General features: G+C 38.2%; 3 protein-coding genes across 10 annotated transcripts; 2 read left to right on the plus strand and 1 right to left on the minus strand.

Moving 5' to 3' along the window:
- The first annotated feature begins 799 nt into the window (after positions 1-799).
- LOC139813555 (uncharacterized) lies at positions 800-9,081 on the plus strand. Of its 8 annotated transcripts, XM_071779121.1 has the most exons (14): positions 800-1,080; positions 1,736-1,832; positions 1,898-1,997; positions 2,392-3,185; positions 3,466-3,687; positions 3,779-3,994; positions 4,097-4,213; positions 4,300-4,437; positions 4,633-4,884; positions 5,360-5,550; positions 5,782-5,898; positions 6,301-6,544; positions 6,827-7,023; positions 7,214-9,081. In XM_071779121.1, exons 4-14 carry the CDS (start codon positions 2,403-2,405, stop codon positions 7,395-7,397), a joined length of 2,661 nt encoding a protein of 886 aa, XP_071635222.1. In that variant the 5' UTR covers positions 800-1,080; positions 1,736-1,832; positions 1,898-1,997; positions 2,392-2,402; the 3' UTR covers positions 7,398-9,081. The 8 variants fall into 8 exon arrangements, with proteins under 8 accessions (XP_071635222.1, XP_071635218.1, XP_071635224.1 ...); XM_071779117.1 differs by having other exon boundaries at positions 800-1,832; XM_071779123.1 differs by lacking the exon at positions 1,898-1,997 and having other exon boundaries at positions 800-1,832; positions 2,392-2,789; positions 2,865-3,185.
- Positions 7,792-11,435, minus strand: LOC139813560 (uncharacterized). Its single transcript, XM_071779131.1, has 3 exons — positions 11,304-11,435; positions 10,211-10,981; positions 7,792-9,902 (listed from the first exon to the last, which is right to left on the minus strand). The coding sequence occupies exons 2-3, from the start codon at positions 10,968-10,970 to the stop codon at positions 9,397-9,399; spliced, it is 1,266 nt and encodes a 421-aa protein (XP_071635232.1). The 5' UTR covers positions 10,971-10,981; positions 11,304-11,435; the 3' UTR covers positions 7,792-9,396.
- Positions 11,436-11,506: 71 nt separating this feature from the next.
- On the plus strand, positions 11,507-15,053 carry LOC139813558 (U3 small nucleolar RNA-associated protein 6 homolog). The gene is made up of 9 exons (XM_071779126.1): positions 11,507-11,735; positions 11,810-11,936; positions 12,102-12,242; positions 12,330-12,520; positions 12,608-12,835; positions 12,926-13,271; positions 13,570-13,737; positions 13,803-13,977; positions 14,112-15,053. Exons 1-9 carry the CDS (start codon positions 11,644-11,646, stop codon positions 14,441-14,443), a joined length of 1,800 nt encoding a protein of 599 aa, XP_071635227.1. The 5' UTR covers positions 11,507-11,643; the 3' UTR covers positions 14,444-15,053.
- The last annotated feature ends 171 nt before the right edge of the window (positions 15,054-15,224 follow it).

Below are 15,224 nucleotides of genomic sequence, written 5' to 3' on the forward strand. Positions count from 1 at the left end.
TTGAGATCAGTTCTTGCTGATTGCGGTCACAAGGTAGCAGAGCAATCGGAGCGAGCTCGTCTCCTTTACTATTGGTCAAGGAGACTTCACGGCTAGGCTAGCGGAGTATCGGCTGAACGCAGCCATTGATTAAATTTCAATCCAATCTCAATCCCAATCCATAGTCTGATACGGACTTTAGGGTGCGGTCACATGAACCGATATTTTCCGCGTAATGCCCGTATCACACTAGCGATTAGCGATTGCGTCTACGTTTGCATTTACGTCTCTAGACCAATCAAAAAGTAGCTGCTGGCGCGTGCGATTGGCGATTTCCGTTCTGATTGGTCAAAAGACGTAGACGCAAACGTAAACGCAATCGCTAATTGCTAGTGTGATACGGGCATAATTACGCGTATCGCGGTAACCAATCAGAAGCGCGAATATGCGTAACCGAAAATACGAAACGCAGCAAACTATAAATACTAGTTAATAAAAGCAGCAGCAAATCGTACTGATTAGCTATAAAATAAAGAAGTTCTAGATAAATATAAATGATATATGATAAATTGATTTCATTTTATAGAGAAGGGAATTGCTGGAGTTATTATACGTCATTTTATAATTTATTAATTTTTATTATCGGAGGGTTACTTTGTTACATCGTAAAAGATATCGGAAATCACGTCGACAAAAGTTCGTAAAAACCGCGCGTCGCTAGCGCGACTCCCCCGTTGCGCCAGATGGCGCGGGCGCCGCGGCGCGGCGCGGCGGCGCGTCCAGCGACGCGCCACGAGTTTCCCGTCTCGATCTCGCAGCTCGTCATTCGTCGACTCGTTCAATCTTCGCCCGCGTAAGCGCGTGAAATGTCGCGGCGACTGGCAAAGTGCGCGAAACCGTGTCCGCGTCCCGTCCGCGTCCGCAGCGCGCGATAACGTTTGTCCCACGCGTCGCACGTTCCGCCCGGCCGGTCGCGTTATCGCGCGGAACCGCTCCGCTTTTCCCCAGGCCGCAATTTTCACACGCAACAGCGGTGCACTGTGGGCCAGCAATGGTGGGCGCGTGATTTTGAACAATTCGAGCTATCGAAGGAACGCGCAGGTACGTGTGTGGTGTTGCCGGACGACGGGGTACGCGCGCGACGCCGTGCCCGTTCCCGTCGCCCCCCTGGGACTCGGTGACATCGGGCTCCGTTCAAGATCGCCGAGCGACGGGCGGGATCGCGCCGCGCTCCGGCCGCGAGCCCCAATTTCGCCGTTCGACCCCGCTCTCGGCTGGCCCCCTTTCCGCTCCCCCCGCGTCACCGCCTTCCCGCCTCTCTGCCGCTGCTGTTACGATCGCGAAAACTCCGTTTGAGGTTAGGTCCCGCGCCGTCTCTCGGCTTCGCGCCGTGGCGCGCGCGCGCGCACGCGACGTCCCGCCCGTCGCTCGTCGTCGTGCGTCGGGGCCCAGTGTCCCCCTCGAGCTCGCACGCGTGCGAGTTGCTCGTTGCTCGCGGGCGCGCTCGAAAATCCACATCGCGAAAATGGCGCGTTCCGCCGAGAAATGGCGCTGATGTTCCACGGCGATTTCGCACTTTCGCATTCGCGCTATCTCGCTCGGTTTATTTCCCTTTTTTCTCTCTCTCTCGCTCTTCCCTCTTCACGGCGCGTTCGAATCCGCGTTCACGTTCGACGTGTTTCGAACGCACGCTGATCGCGTCGAACTTCGCTTGGGTTGAACGGCCGGACGCGGGCATCCCGCTACTTTTCAAAAGGGCGACCACGACGGATTTAAATCCAATTATCTGACGATCGCTTTTCGAAATCTCGGACCACAGTGGCGACGGAGCGGTGGAATCGCGGCGACAGATCGTACGTTCGCATAAGTGAACAAAATCACGGTAGAGTAGAGTAAATGTTTGGATTTTTTTTGTCAGGCATGTGTACACGTGCGTTATGATTGCTGCTTGATACAACTTGATCGGCTACATTTGCCTGAGTGGTATTCGGCATTCTTATATGTTCAGCATTTAACAGGTTGTTATTTCAGAGTTCATCTTTTGTCGTAGATCAAAGTTTCTAAATAATTTAAATAAAAGAAGGATCGAAGGATTGAGATGCACGAGAAATAAGTGTTTATTATCCTAATTGTGACAATTCTGCATTTGTGACACCTTACATTTTAAAAACGGTTTCTTTTTACGCGATCAAGGCTACTGTAATATCATTGTTAAATAGAGATGGTCTCGGTTGCTGAATATATATCTTGTGTATACGCTACGACTTGTGTTTGCATGTTACATACGAATATATTTAGGAATTTCCGCGATCTTATAATACAAACTGAATTGCCTGCGTTCAGCAGAATGTTTATTTTGCAACTCAATTTGCAACTCGACTGATACTGATGTTTTGATACTGATGTTTTCAGGTACTATCGTCATGTCCGCTAATAAGGGGCAAAACGCAAGGGCCCTGGTGGAGCCTCTGGGATTGGATTCGGGCCGGCTAGGCGACAGCGATTTAAGCGCACTGAGCTTATCCCAGGGCAGTGAGCAGTACACGTCGAACGACTTTGAGGAATTTGCGAATATTCAAGCGGAACTTGAGTGCATGAACTCGGAGGGAGTTACGACGGACGACGAACGGATAATAATCGAGCGGAACGTTGAGACTGACATAGTACCTGATGTGGAGATGACTGAAATTCCCGAGCAAGTGCGGACCGAGCACATTTACACGATGGCGAATCAAAACAGCCAGAATATTGTGTTTCAAACGAAGCCGACCTTACAGAGAGTACCGGTCTCGGCGGTCTCGGCGGTCCAGGTAACATGTCCACGCTCGATTCCTGACGCGCTGTTCAAACGCAACGCTCCGTTTACGACGACTTCCTCTCTTCAGATGAAGCCAAACATCTGTCCGGCCACGCAGAGCCAGTCGATTATGATAGTGTCGCCTGCGAGCGGACAGGGTACCAGTCAAATTCTGAAGATATCGCACCCGCCGACAGCCTCGGCCGAGCAATTGCAGTCTCTAGCCCAGACCCTGATTACCGGCAAATCCATGGATGGAAGTGTCGTTCAGTTAAGGACCACTCAGCCCGCCAAGTCTATCGCGACGACTAATGCCTCTGGGAACATCACGATCAGTAACATGCAGAATGTTAAGTTTTCACAGCCATCGCTAAAACGGTCAACGCAGAACGTCTCGCAAGGACGTAACGTAAGATATTATGTGGATTTGTGATTTTTATCTTCATCAAAAGTGATTTTCGTAAAATTATATAATAAAATTGAAATTTTCAATTGAAACATGGTTTTCCGAAACGGATTACTATATATTTATTTTCTTCTTCACTCAATCTTTAATTTTTTAATTAATCTTGTATAAAACCGAGGCATACAAGTGAAGATTGGAATGAGACTCGCCAACTGTTCTTACATAGAGCTTACTTATGTAAAATTATATATTAGATTTTTAATTCCAATGATATCTTTCACAGGTATACACGAAAATGATATTGACAGGAAGTCAGCCGCAGTCTGGTACTCAGCAAGTTCTCATCACGAGCTCACAAAGCGAGAATCAGCCGGCTCAGGGGATCAAATTCCTCAATAGTACCTCTTCTAATTACGGCAGCCCGTCGAAAAATATAACGTTGGCACAGATGGGTATACTCTCCACCAACAAGCAACATATTTTGCCGTCGTCTTCGCCAAAGCAGGTTTGTCTCAAGTTACGTGATGTAACTCGTTAAAAATTGCATTGTGTCTCGCGCGAAAACAGTTACTACACATCCTTTTATCTTTTTGTAGGGTATGATATTGAACAAGTTGCTACAATCTTCAACATCTCAATCGCCGAAAGTAACCATAGTACCAGCGAATACCGCAAAATCACCAACGAAAATCCTTCCTGCGCCAACTATGAGCCTTCAGGCCAAGTGCTTGACGACGACGAATCAGCAGCCCACATTCGTTACGACTAAGTCATCCATGCAGCAAAATCCACAGAAAGTGATCATCAGACAGGTTAGAAGATTATGAGTTATAATCAAACAATTTTTGCACATTTTGAAGATAAAAATTTTATTTATCTATCGATAAATCATACGGTAAAAATTCTTCCTTTAGGGTTCTTTGAAGCCTGGCAACGTACTTGGAGGTGGACAAGTCATTAGAATTCCTGCTAACCAGAACATTGTGACTGGATCAAATCAACTCCATCAAATTCAGATGTCTGGACGACAAGTATGTCATCGTATAGTTTATCAATAATTGATTGATCGTAAATGTGGATATGTACGTTGTTTATTATATTGTGCCATTTCTTTCAGGTGCAATATGTGAGATTGGTTAGTACCCCCTCAACAGGATCTACCAATGTCGTTACTGTGGGCAAATCAAAGGCCAGCACAACACTTCAGACTGTAAATATTGGTCAGAAAATAGGAAATCAACAACAGATTGTAAAGGTATACGAAATTGTAGTATTATTCGATAACATTAATCTTTTAGCTAATCATAGAGAAAAAAATTATGTTCATTGTACATACATATCTTTTATTCTTTATTTTTAATTTTGATAGTTCGCGATATTTCATGTGCTACATAAAATTTAAAATATTGTATATTGCAAGTGACGATTCTTTTCTATGGTCTTTACCTAGGTTGTGCCGCTGAATACCGGAAGTCAGTCTCTGAGAACTGTTGCGCCGAAGGCAACGCTGACAAGTGGCAGTCAAAAATTAATCATACCTGCAGCGGCTGCTGCCGCAGCAGCTGTCGGCGGTCAATCAAAGAATGCGGTGGCAATCCCTGCATCAGCGTTGAGCCAGTTAGCGTCAGGACAGGCGGTTCTGTCAACGAATCCGAATGTTGGGAACATCGTTGTTCTACCTGCTCAATATATTCAACAACAGGTTTAATAATATTCATTTATATCCTTGATTATTCAGTTTCCATGAATTGCTTTTGCGCGTTAGTATTAAATAAAATTAAAAATCCAAAAGATTTAAACAATACGAGGTTCTGAGAAATGTGTAATTTTATTACAGGATACATAGGGTGATTCAACACATTTGTTCTTGAAATGTCATATTCCTGACTTAATCCTAAGACGACTTTTTCTTTTCCAAAATTCTCTCGAAAGCCTAGTTCTTGAATTACAAACAGAAATATTTCGCTTATCACGGACCGAATACCAGAGATAGGCAAGGGTGGCGTGACTCAACGTCGAACACAGGCACTTATGTGGGGCGCCTGTAACGATTAGCTAATGGCAGCACAAACATTTGTTCTGAATCACCTTGTGTATCCCTTTAAGCTATACAATTTTGAAAAATTTATTCATGTATTAAATTCACGTATTAAAATATTGCTATCCCGACTGGACAGTCGACAACAGATGAGGCAAAATTGAAGTCCCAAACATCGCCGGGTCTCTTAGGAAATTCACAAAGTTCTGCAGCGACTCTGTGCGTGATTGATGGAAAGAATACCCCAAGAACTATTTACAGCAATGTGGAACCGAATGGCATCAGGCCAAGAAAACCGTGTAACTGCACCAAATCACAGTGTCTTAAGCTGTAAGCATTTTGTTAAAAAATTATTTGCTGTCTAAAAATTTTATTATTTTTTAAGTGATTTACTTTAGTGGAAAAAAAACATTTTTCAATGAAAAAACTCAACTATTAATTCACAAATATCTTTCATATAGTAGGCTTTGGATTCTCACTTTCATTTGTTATTTTCATAACTGACAAACGTCTTTTTACCTAAAATCATTCATTGATATACGTAACATTTCTTGTGAAAAGATTGTTGAATTTGATTGATGGAAAGAATACCCCAAGAACCACTTACAGCAATGTGGAACCGAATGGCATCAGGCCAAGAAAACAGTGTAACTGCACTAAATCACAGTGTCTTAAGCTGTAAGCATTTTGTTAAAAAATGATTTGCTGTCTAAAAATGTTATTATTTTTTAAGTGATTTACTTTAGTGGAAAAAAAAACATTTTTTAATGAAAAAATTCAACTATTAATTCACAAATATCTTTCATATAGTAGGCTTTGGATTTTCACTTTCATTTGTTATTTTCATAACTGACAAACGTCTTTTTACCTAAAAGCATTCATTGATATACGTAACATTTCTTGTGAAAAGATTGTTGAATTTTAAGCGAGTTTAATCGAAGTAAACATCATCATAGAATTATAGAAAAGCTAAAATCATCTTCTCAGATTTCAGAATTAATTACAATTTGCTTATGTCTTAATTTAAATATTATTTATATTTGAATGAAATCTAAATAGAAATCTTCATATCTTTCATAGTTATTGCGACTGCTTTGCGAACGGTGAATTCTGTCACATGTGCAATTGCAATAATTGTTCAAACAATCTTGGTAACGAGGAAGAGCGACAACGTGCGATCAAATCCTGCTTGGAACGCAATCCTAACGCCTTCCGACCTAAAATCGGAAAAGGCCGCGAGACGGGCGAAGATATAAGGAGACATAACAAAGGCTGCAATTGCAAACGTAGTGGTTGCCTTAAAAATTATTGCGAATGTTACGAGGTATTTTGAACTATATAAATATCATTCAATAAACAATTGAGCTTGTAGAGATATATTTTTCCTGATTTGTTATTGAAAATGCGACAAAATATGTGATTAATTTTTTATCCCTTTATTACATCTCATATATATTTCCTCCTGATAATATGTAACTACTCAGTAATTGCTTATTTAAGAAAATGTTCAAAATGCAATTTACACATGAAAATTTTAATATAAATATTTGATGGTTTTAAATATGTCTATTTTGTTGATATGAGAAATTTAAAATGTTTTTTTCAGGCAAAAATTCCATGCTCTGGAAATTGTAAGTGTATAGGCTGTCGCAATATTGTGGATCCAATTTTGCAAAAGAAATCTTTGAAAGATCTTGCAGAAGCAACTGAAGTCAAAACAACTCAGCTTAGTTTAAATAAAGCGCAGTTACAATTGTCTGAAATGGCATTTAGACCTACTGCATCATCCAACACTGGTACAAGGTTTGTATGAGAGGAGAGAGAGAGAGAGAGAGAGAGAAAAATGTATAGAGTAAGATTTCTTTATATAAATGTTATAATTTTTTAAGAAATCTTGCACTGCACTGCAGCTGTAGTGTAATACATTTTAATTTTACATATTTTCATTTATTATATATATATTTAAGTTATATTTATTTTTTATTTATTATAGACAACCATTCAATTTTCTGACGGAGAAGGTAGTAGAGATAACATGCCAATGCTTAATGGCGCAAGCCGACGAAGCGGAACGTAATATGCTTGACGATGAGGCATCCCAGCGTCTTATCATTGAGGAGTTTGGTCGATGCTTAAAAGAGATCATCGAGTCGGCGCACAAAGCTGAAGCTACTTAGCAGGTGCACTTGCGATATTCGCATTGTAATTTTCATCTGTCATTATTGATTCTGAGAATGGAATATAAATAAAGATAGTATAATGTGTGTTGGTACCAAAGACGTTATATCACACGAGATGCGAAAAGGCTTCAGAACTTTTCGAACTCGCAGAGTTATTCTTAAGCGCCTTTCAGAGCGAGTTTGCGACGAATAACTCCGCGCGTGAATTTACTTCCGAGTAATATATGGGAATGATATAAGCTATAAAAGAGCAAATTGCTTCCTTCAGTTTTTGACTAAACAAAAATGATGATCTATAATTCAAACATCAATGTAAGATGCTTTTACTGTATTCTAAAAATGAATATTTCTGACTTTTCAATTTCGAGTGAGGCAAAAGAAGTGGTGTCAATTTGCTGATAAACGAGAATTTTTTTATTTCATACATTTTTCAAATGTAGCAAATCACATACTGGTAAATAAGAAGCGATAGCTCATTTTACAGTTCAATTGCGTAATCATCATTACCATTTAACAAATTTATAGTGTTCAGAGAAGATGATAAAATATTTCGTGAGTTTATCTCGTCAATTTATCGGTTGCATTTCTATATTTTTAGAGATAAGTCGTTATACTTGCGAAATATATATTAGATGCTAAAATTAGAATAATTATAGCAGAAATTTCATTAAGCACCTTTCTTTAGTTTATTTAATTGCAGAGAAGAGAAATGTCTATAATGGTCTAAGTCACAGTTGTTACGTACATCTCAACTAATAATAGTACAAATATATAAATTTTACTTGTATGTTTTGAAACATATAAATGAAACATATAATTAGTAATGTTAATACGTTAATTAACGTTATTAATATGAGATATAACAACTGCTACTTCAGCTTTTATAAGATTTTCCTTCTTCCGTAGAGTCTTTATATATTATTTACACCGTATATATTATTTAATTGTGAATATTAGGTGTTTTAATAGCATTATAGGTATCAAATAAAGCTCTACTTTCAGTAAAAGGTACTTGATAAATGAAGAATTCTGTTATTCGTTAATACTCTTAACTTAGTACATCCTTAGTTTTTAACGGCTTGTAACTTAGGTTTATCCACGGCTCGATGTTGATCGAAACAAACGACATCGTTTAGGCTATAAGAGAAAATATGCGATGTTTGAAGCACCCTGTATTATATATAAACATACATACACACATGTGTATTTCTCAAATTAAAATTCTACGATCGAAAGTGCAGCTGCAGTTTATATAGATATTTATATGCATTCACATTATATTATATGCATTGCAATTAAAATGTACAGTACATCAAAATAGTCTCTCTTGTTTTGTCTGCATCCACAAAGAATATTTCTATTTAAATTCTGCTCTTAACTTGAGAAACGATTTGTTTATTATTCTCTTCAATCGTTTCCTTTTTCTTTCCCTACTTCTCTTTTGATGTCCAATAACGTAAAAATATTTTAACATATTGCGATCTGCAGTAACTTTAAGTTACTGCAATATATAATGAATCTGTTGGCGGATTACAAGGTGTTAATCCTCGAAATATCATATTAGGGAATAAGAGATATTTAATTGTATGTAATATTTTTTCTATATACGCATGTGTGCGTATATAAAATAAGATGTATCGTAAAAAGAAGTCTTGTTATTAAAAAATATAGTATTAATCAATACTATACTCGCATAATGTATATTTATATTACGTACATTTACAATCCATATTTACAACTGTTTTACAATCTTATAAATTTGTAAATAATTACAAAATAATTTTTTATGTATAGTCAATATGCTGTGTTTAATAAAAAAATAAGAAATTTCAGATTTTATTGCATGGAATAAAAAAAAAGTTAACAAGAAAGCTCGTTTGCAAAAACAAAATTGAAAACTCAATACATTTTTCTGACAAGCGTAATTTTTTTACCATTAAGGAAAAAATAATAAGATATAATACATGAGAAGTTCATAAATATTGTAAATATATCACTAAAATTTGATGATCTTATTTTTACATGGTTTATTACTTTCGCACTTCTCCTTCGTATCTTCCTGCAGAGATTCCACAGCAGAATCATCCAATTTTTCCACTGTAACGGCGCTGTCTTCTTTGGCATTCACCAAGTCCGGGCAATCCTTCTTTAAGTGCGTTACAGCCCCACAAATCTTGCAGCAACCACCGTGAGGATAAACTCCTTTGGGATTGTCAGGGCATTGCATGGCAATGTGACCCTGCTCGCGGCAGATAAAGCACTTGGCATATCTGTAGATAGAATCCTTGTTGACTTTGCACTCGAAATGGGTGTGTTCCGTTGAACCACACTTGAAACAGATGCCCGTGCAGTCCTCGTTGCGATCGAGCTCAGGACAATCCGACAGATTGTGTCCAGACTTGCGACAATTGAAGCAGACGAGTTTCCTGACGCGTGCCAAAGCTTTCTCAGCCCTGCGTCTTTCCAGCTTCATCGCCATATCCACTTCGGATTTTGGAATACCTGAGATAGGATGCAATATTGTTAATATTATTACTTTAGAATTAAAAAGGCATAATTATTTCATTATTATCAGTAAAAAGTATATTAATTAAATCTATAAATATTCTGAAATTGCATTTAAGATTCTTAAATTAAATTTTTCTCAGCTTTTATGCTTAAAAAGTTTGAGGAGAAATAGATATAAAGAAATATCGAAGTAGTTCTTTTAAGTTCCATGAAGATTCTCGTTGAATTCAAAATTAAAATTCTGCTGTTATATATATATATATATATATATATATATATATAAATGTTTAATGTGTATTTACCCTTCATTATCATTTTCTGTTTAAGTTCTGCCAATCTCTCCGCATCTTCCTTTTTGACGGGGAATCCATCATACATAGCAATTTCGATTTCCACACCGTTGATTATTACTTTTGTGACACCGGCATCTGGCTTCCTCCTTTTATATTCTCCCTTTCTCTTCATTTTCTCCTCCCTTGTGAGTTTATTGTCACTTTTGCCTGAGGCATCCTTTTTGAACCTCTTAGATCCATCGTTAGACATTTCCAACTTCCTTTTCTGATTCCGCTTCTGCCGTTTGCTCAACACACCGTGACTCGAATGCACATCTTGTGGAGTGTTGGATTCTTTTTCATTGGATATTGAATTTGGATTATTGACGGCTTGTTTCTCTTTGTTAGAAAATTTAGTCCTCTTCTTATCTGTTGTTTTTATATCTCCCGTTGTTTGTGATTTCTCTACATTGTTACTACCTTCGGATGCTGCTTTATTTTCAGAATTTTTTGCGAGATCTCTGTTCGACTTCAAATTCTTATGTTTTTTTACGTTAGTCTTGGATCTATTATCTTCAAATTCCGCCCATTCCTGAGTGTTTTCATTAGTGCTACTGTTGAAGGTACCTTCTTGATCTTTCAATAATTCCTTTGCTGATTTCTTCTTCTCCGAAGGTACCTTGCTTTTGCTCTCCTCCAATTGCTGTTTCATTACATGCCATGGCGTAGCCTCGTTCGGTAATCTTTCGTTTGAAGCTTTGGATCCTTTCGCTCTTGCAAACCTAGTCATCCTTTCTCGCACTAAAAGAAACGCATATTTATTTCAGATTCTTTATTTGTTTTGATTTATTGAAGAATCTTCTGAGTTTTAAGATTATATATATTAACCCTCACAATTCTTAGTCTGAATTCTCTAATTCAATTAAAATATACACTTTGATACTCAAGTTCTTGCATTAAAATTCCAAATGTTTCAAACATGCATCAAATTAATGAAAGTATCATGCGTCTTGTAAAAGAGGATTCCTTCTTGCAATAGGTATAATTCATAAATGTAAGCACGTTCAGTTTGCGTTTAAAGAAATCCACATTTATTTCCCAGAATAAACAAAGGGTTTCTTACCGATTTTCTTATCGGAGCGTTCGCAGCGTATCGCACACTTCGTGTATCTTCACGTGGAAACTGTGGAAAGTCAAATTTTGAGGTTAGAGAACCAACTCAATTTCGGGTGTGTTCCGAAAATGGTCTGATATTGTCCGGGTTCGGAAAACGCAACGATCGCCAAGTCTCCCGGCCGCAAAGGATCGAGTTTTCGAACGTAATTGTTGACGTTTGTGAAACACGTTGTCGCTCGTCGTCAAAACAGAACTGCGTCACTGCGTCTCGTGTTCCCTCGCACATTATTTTCCACGCGTTTTTCTTGAATCAATCTGCCCCGAGTGTCTCCTAAAGTTCGCGAGAAATGGCGGAGTTCGTGGAGAAGCGGTGCCAGGACATGATCCCCGCCCTGGAGGAGATGAAAGGGATCAAGCTCTTTGAAGAAAACGAGATTCGGTGAGCCGACTTAGGTTATGTACGCAGAGGCACGCTTGCGAGTGCATGTTGCACGTTTTATATTATATTTTCAGGAGCATCTCCAAAAAGCTCAAAGAATACGAGTATAACATTCAACGACACACAAAGTGCAAGGAGGACTACCTTCGGTACATACAGTACGAAATGGATCTGCTGAAATTGATCAAGCAACGGAGGGATGTAAGTAGCTGCGTCCATATCCAAACTTTGCCACGTTATTACATGTAAAATATAAATATTATTTACATAATTTTACATGTAACATGTAGAAATAATCATATTTACCTTAGTATATTTCTTTTTAATAAGAGAAAGATTTGATTGTATATTTCTTTTTTTTTTTAGAAATTTGGTATTACTCAAAAAAAGTTGGCCATTGATTATGCTATAACTAATAAGATGAATAGCTTGTACAAGGACGCGATATATAAATTTCAAGACGATATTCGATTTTGGATTGCTTATATGAAGTTCTGTAAGCATGTGGTAAGTAGCGAAAAAAAAATAGACATCTGTCTGTAGAAGCTGTTTTACAATTAGTTGCACTTGATCGGCTGTTATTTGTTTCTACAGCATTTCCACAGCAATGTCGACCGCATGTTAGGCAGAATGTTGCAAGTGCACAGAGATAAACCAAAATGCTGGCACATAGCGGTATGCTGGGAATTGGAGGAGAACAAGAATAAGCACAATGCACGACAGTATCTTCTTAGAGGCTTACAGATTCATCCTGACTCTCAGTTATTATACATTGACGCTTTCAAGTGAGTACGAAGTGTATATGTCAATAATTTTTTTTTCTGTAATCTGTCAATCACATGGTCAAAGCACGCTTGTATTTCTTCTCATAGACTCGAACTGGACAATCGCTTAGCTACAGCTCCTAATGCTGAAAATACCGAGAACCAGGAAGACAATTCAGTATCGACAGACGATAGCGAAATACCATTTCCGAAAACGGCGTTCTTTATATATCAACAGGCTTTCGAGCGCATTAAGGATATTAAATTTATAATCGAGTTGCTCAATATCACAAAGGAGTATGATAACATCGAGCAATTGCAGAAAAGAATCGTTAGGTATATACATATATGTGCATGTTAATATTATAAATCTGTCAAATATGATTTCTTGCGGTGATTAAAATTAAAGATACAATTTAATCATAGTGACATGATTCGGGAGTACGCTCATGAGCCCTTAATGTGGGATACGATGGCGCGTCGCGAGTTGCAAGGTTTAGTGCAACCAGACCTCAGTGGCACGCCGATGGAAGTGGAGAATGCCGAGAATATCACTTTGAGAGATCGCATCACGGACTGCAACAAAGTCTACCAGACTGCCGTGAAGAAAATCAAAACTGAAGAGATCTGGTCGTTGTACATAGAGTGCTTGTTAGAGATAAATCGTGATCTGCGGTCGTTGCCGAATTTCAAAAGGAAACTCCTGAAAACTGCCCTGATGCAGGCGCATCAGGCGAAAAAACTAACAAAAGAGGAACATTATTTGCATTGGGTGGGTTTGTGTTCAACATTTTTCTGTAACATCGATACTTGAACAATTAAATTTAACAATTGTAGGCAAAAACTTGCTTAAATTTGAATATAATTTACATCTAAATTAATGTTTCTTTTTTTTAAATAGTATTTATTTTAGCAATGTCTCCACTGTTAGAGAGGCACTTGAAACTTTTCAATTAAAATATCTATCAGTTCGAAATCTTTTTTAAAACAATGTTTAGAAACAATAATGAAGAGAAATAAACCATTTATCTTTCTTGCAAGTATATAAAAGTGGTTATTGCGTTCCGTAGATTAATATGTTGAGTGTCGACAAGAAGGATGACGTGCGGGAAAAGCTGGACGAAGTTCTGCGCGGAGCGACCGATGCGGTACCGAACAGCGTCGCTATTTGGCACGCTCGGCTCAATCATTTGCTGCAATGTGGCCTGGAGAAGGAAGCGTACGCTATGTTTCCAAAGGTGATAAAAGTTGCAAACTACCGATATATTAGATCGTGCCAATATTGAGGTATTTTGACAATTAGGTGACGAAGATATTGGGCGAGAAAGCGTTACCTTTGTGGAAGATGCGGATCTTGCATGCTCAAATAAAAAGCTCGGAAGAAGCCGAGGAGAGTTTTCAAGCGGCTCTGCGGTCACATCCGCTGATCGCCAGAGATATCAAGCCTATGTGGCTTGAATGGCTCGTTCTAACGAAAGGTAATCAGATTAATAGCTGATTTTTTTCCTATTTTGCGTTTATTATCAAAATTTTAGCAGCATATGTTTTTATTAATACGACGAATCTTTTTCCACGATATCTGTACCTATTCCCTATCTTTGTCTTTCCTTAGGCATCCGTGCGGCTCGCAAGGCGTACAACAGTCTCTGCCTACAACTACCCGCGTCGTTGAAATTCCACGAAAAGATGATCGCGCTGGAGCTCATTCAGCCGGACACTCTGCCGGAACACGTGCGACGACCTTATGAAATAGCGACACAGCAGTTCGGAACTGACAACACGTCCATCTGGATAGACTACATGAACTACGAGATGAAGCACGGAGACGCGAAGAGAGTCAGCAACATCCACGAGCGGGCATTTAAGACGTTAAATCGCAAATTGACGTCTTCCTTCATAAAAGATTACAGTCAGATGATGGCAAATCCTGATTCCATAAAATGATGCCGATCGTAAGCGTGCACTGTACATATATCAAGCACGATATGTATCGCGTGCTCGTATCATCACACGCAAATCTGCCACGTTATTTGTAAATTAATTAATTTTGTAAATTAATTAATTTAGATTAATATATCGAATTTCGATAAATGTTTAGAATATGTGTCTGATATCTACCGACGAGAAGTGAAATATGCTCGTTCGACATTTTATGTTTTTATACCATGAAACTTTCGAAGGGAGCACTATTATTTTTTACATATAAATTAGTCGCATTTGTGCAAGTTTTGTCTAGAAAATGAAATGTTAAATTAATCGTTAGACCGCGTATACGAAAGTTATAATAAAATATTGAACCGTTTTATCGAAATAACAGATTCTCTAACATTGAAAATATTAATTTTAATGATTCGTTCTTACTAGAATGTCGAATTATGATTTTGACTTTTTTACGTCGTTACGTATTATACGTCAAAAAAACGTTGAACAAGTGCATTTCTTCGAGATCTAAAATTAGATACGTATTTTAAAAATTTATTTAAATTCACAAAGTAACGTAACGTAATACTAAATACAGCAAATAATGCGAAAATATAATGAGGATCTAAAACGAGATTATCTTTGTAATTATCCTTGTAATTGTCGTTCCTTTCATTTCGATCAGTCATTTCAACTTTTCCCTGCGATTTGAAAGAATAGCTTTGATCAAATTCCAATTAACTTGATCGGCAATTAGTTTATCGTGCGACATCCGTTTTATTAATATAGGTAGAATTATTAATTT

This window comes from Temnothorax longispinosus, chromosome 5, assembly GCF_030848805.1.
Source record: "Temnothorax longispinosus isolate EJ_2023e chromosome 5, Tlon_JGU_v1, whole genome shotgun sequence".
NCBI lineage: Eukaryota > Metazoa > Arthropoda > Insecta > Hymenoptera > Formicidae > Temnothorax > Temnothorax longispinosus.

What these genes read in the sequence shown, in the direction of transcription:
- LOC139813555 (XM_071779118.1), top strand. Translation starts at nt 2,403, where the DNA reads ATGTCCGCTAATAAGGGGCAAAACGCAAGGGCCCTGGTGGAGCCTCTG. An exon ending in CTCAATATATTCAACAACAG is followed by an intron (nt 4,885 to 5,359) that starts GTTTAATAATAT and finishes CCGACTGGACAG; the next exon opens with TCGACAACAGATGAGGCAAA. An exon ending in AAATCACAGTGTCTTAAGCT is followed by an intron (nt 5,551 to 5,781) that starts GTAAGCATTTTG and finishes TCTTGTGAAAAG; the next exon opens with ATTGTTGAATTTGATTGATG.
- LOC139813560 (XM_071779131.1), bottom strand. Translation starts at nt 10,970, where the DNA reads ATGACTAGGTTTGCAAGAGCGAAAGGATCCAAAGCTTCAAACGAAAGA. An exon ending in ACAGAAAATGATAATGAAGG is followed by an intron (nt 9,903 to 10,210) that starts GTAAATACACAT and finishes ATCCTATCTCAG; the next exon opens with GTATTCCAAAATCCGAAGTG.
- LOC139813558 (XM_071779126.1), top strand. Translation starts at nt 11,644, where the DNA reads ATGGCGGAGTTCGTGGAGAAGCGGTGCCAGGACATGATCCCCGCCCTG. An exon ending in TGAAGTTCTGTAAGCATGTG is followed by an intron (nt 12,243 to 12,329) that starts GTAAGTAGCGAA and finishes TTGTTTCTACAG; the next exon opens with CATTTCCACAGCAATGTCGA. An exon ending in TTATACATTGACGCTTTCAA is followed by an intron (nt 12,521 to 12,607) that starts GTGAGTACGAAG and finishes TTCTTCTCATAG; the next exon opens with ACTCGAACTGGACAATCGCT.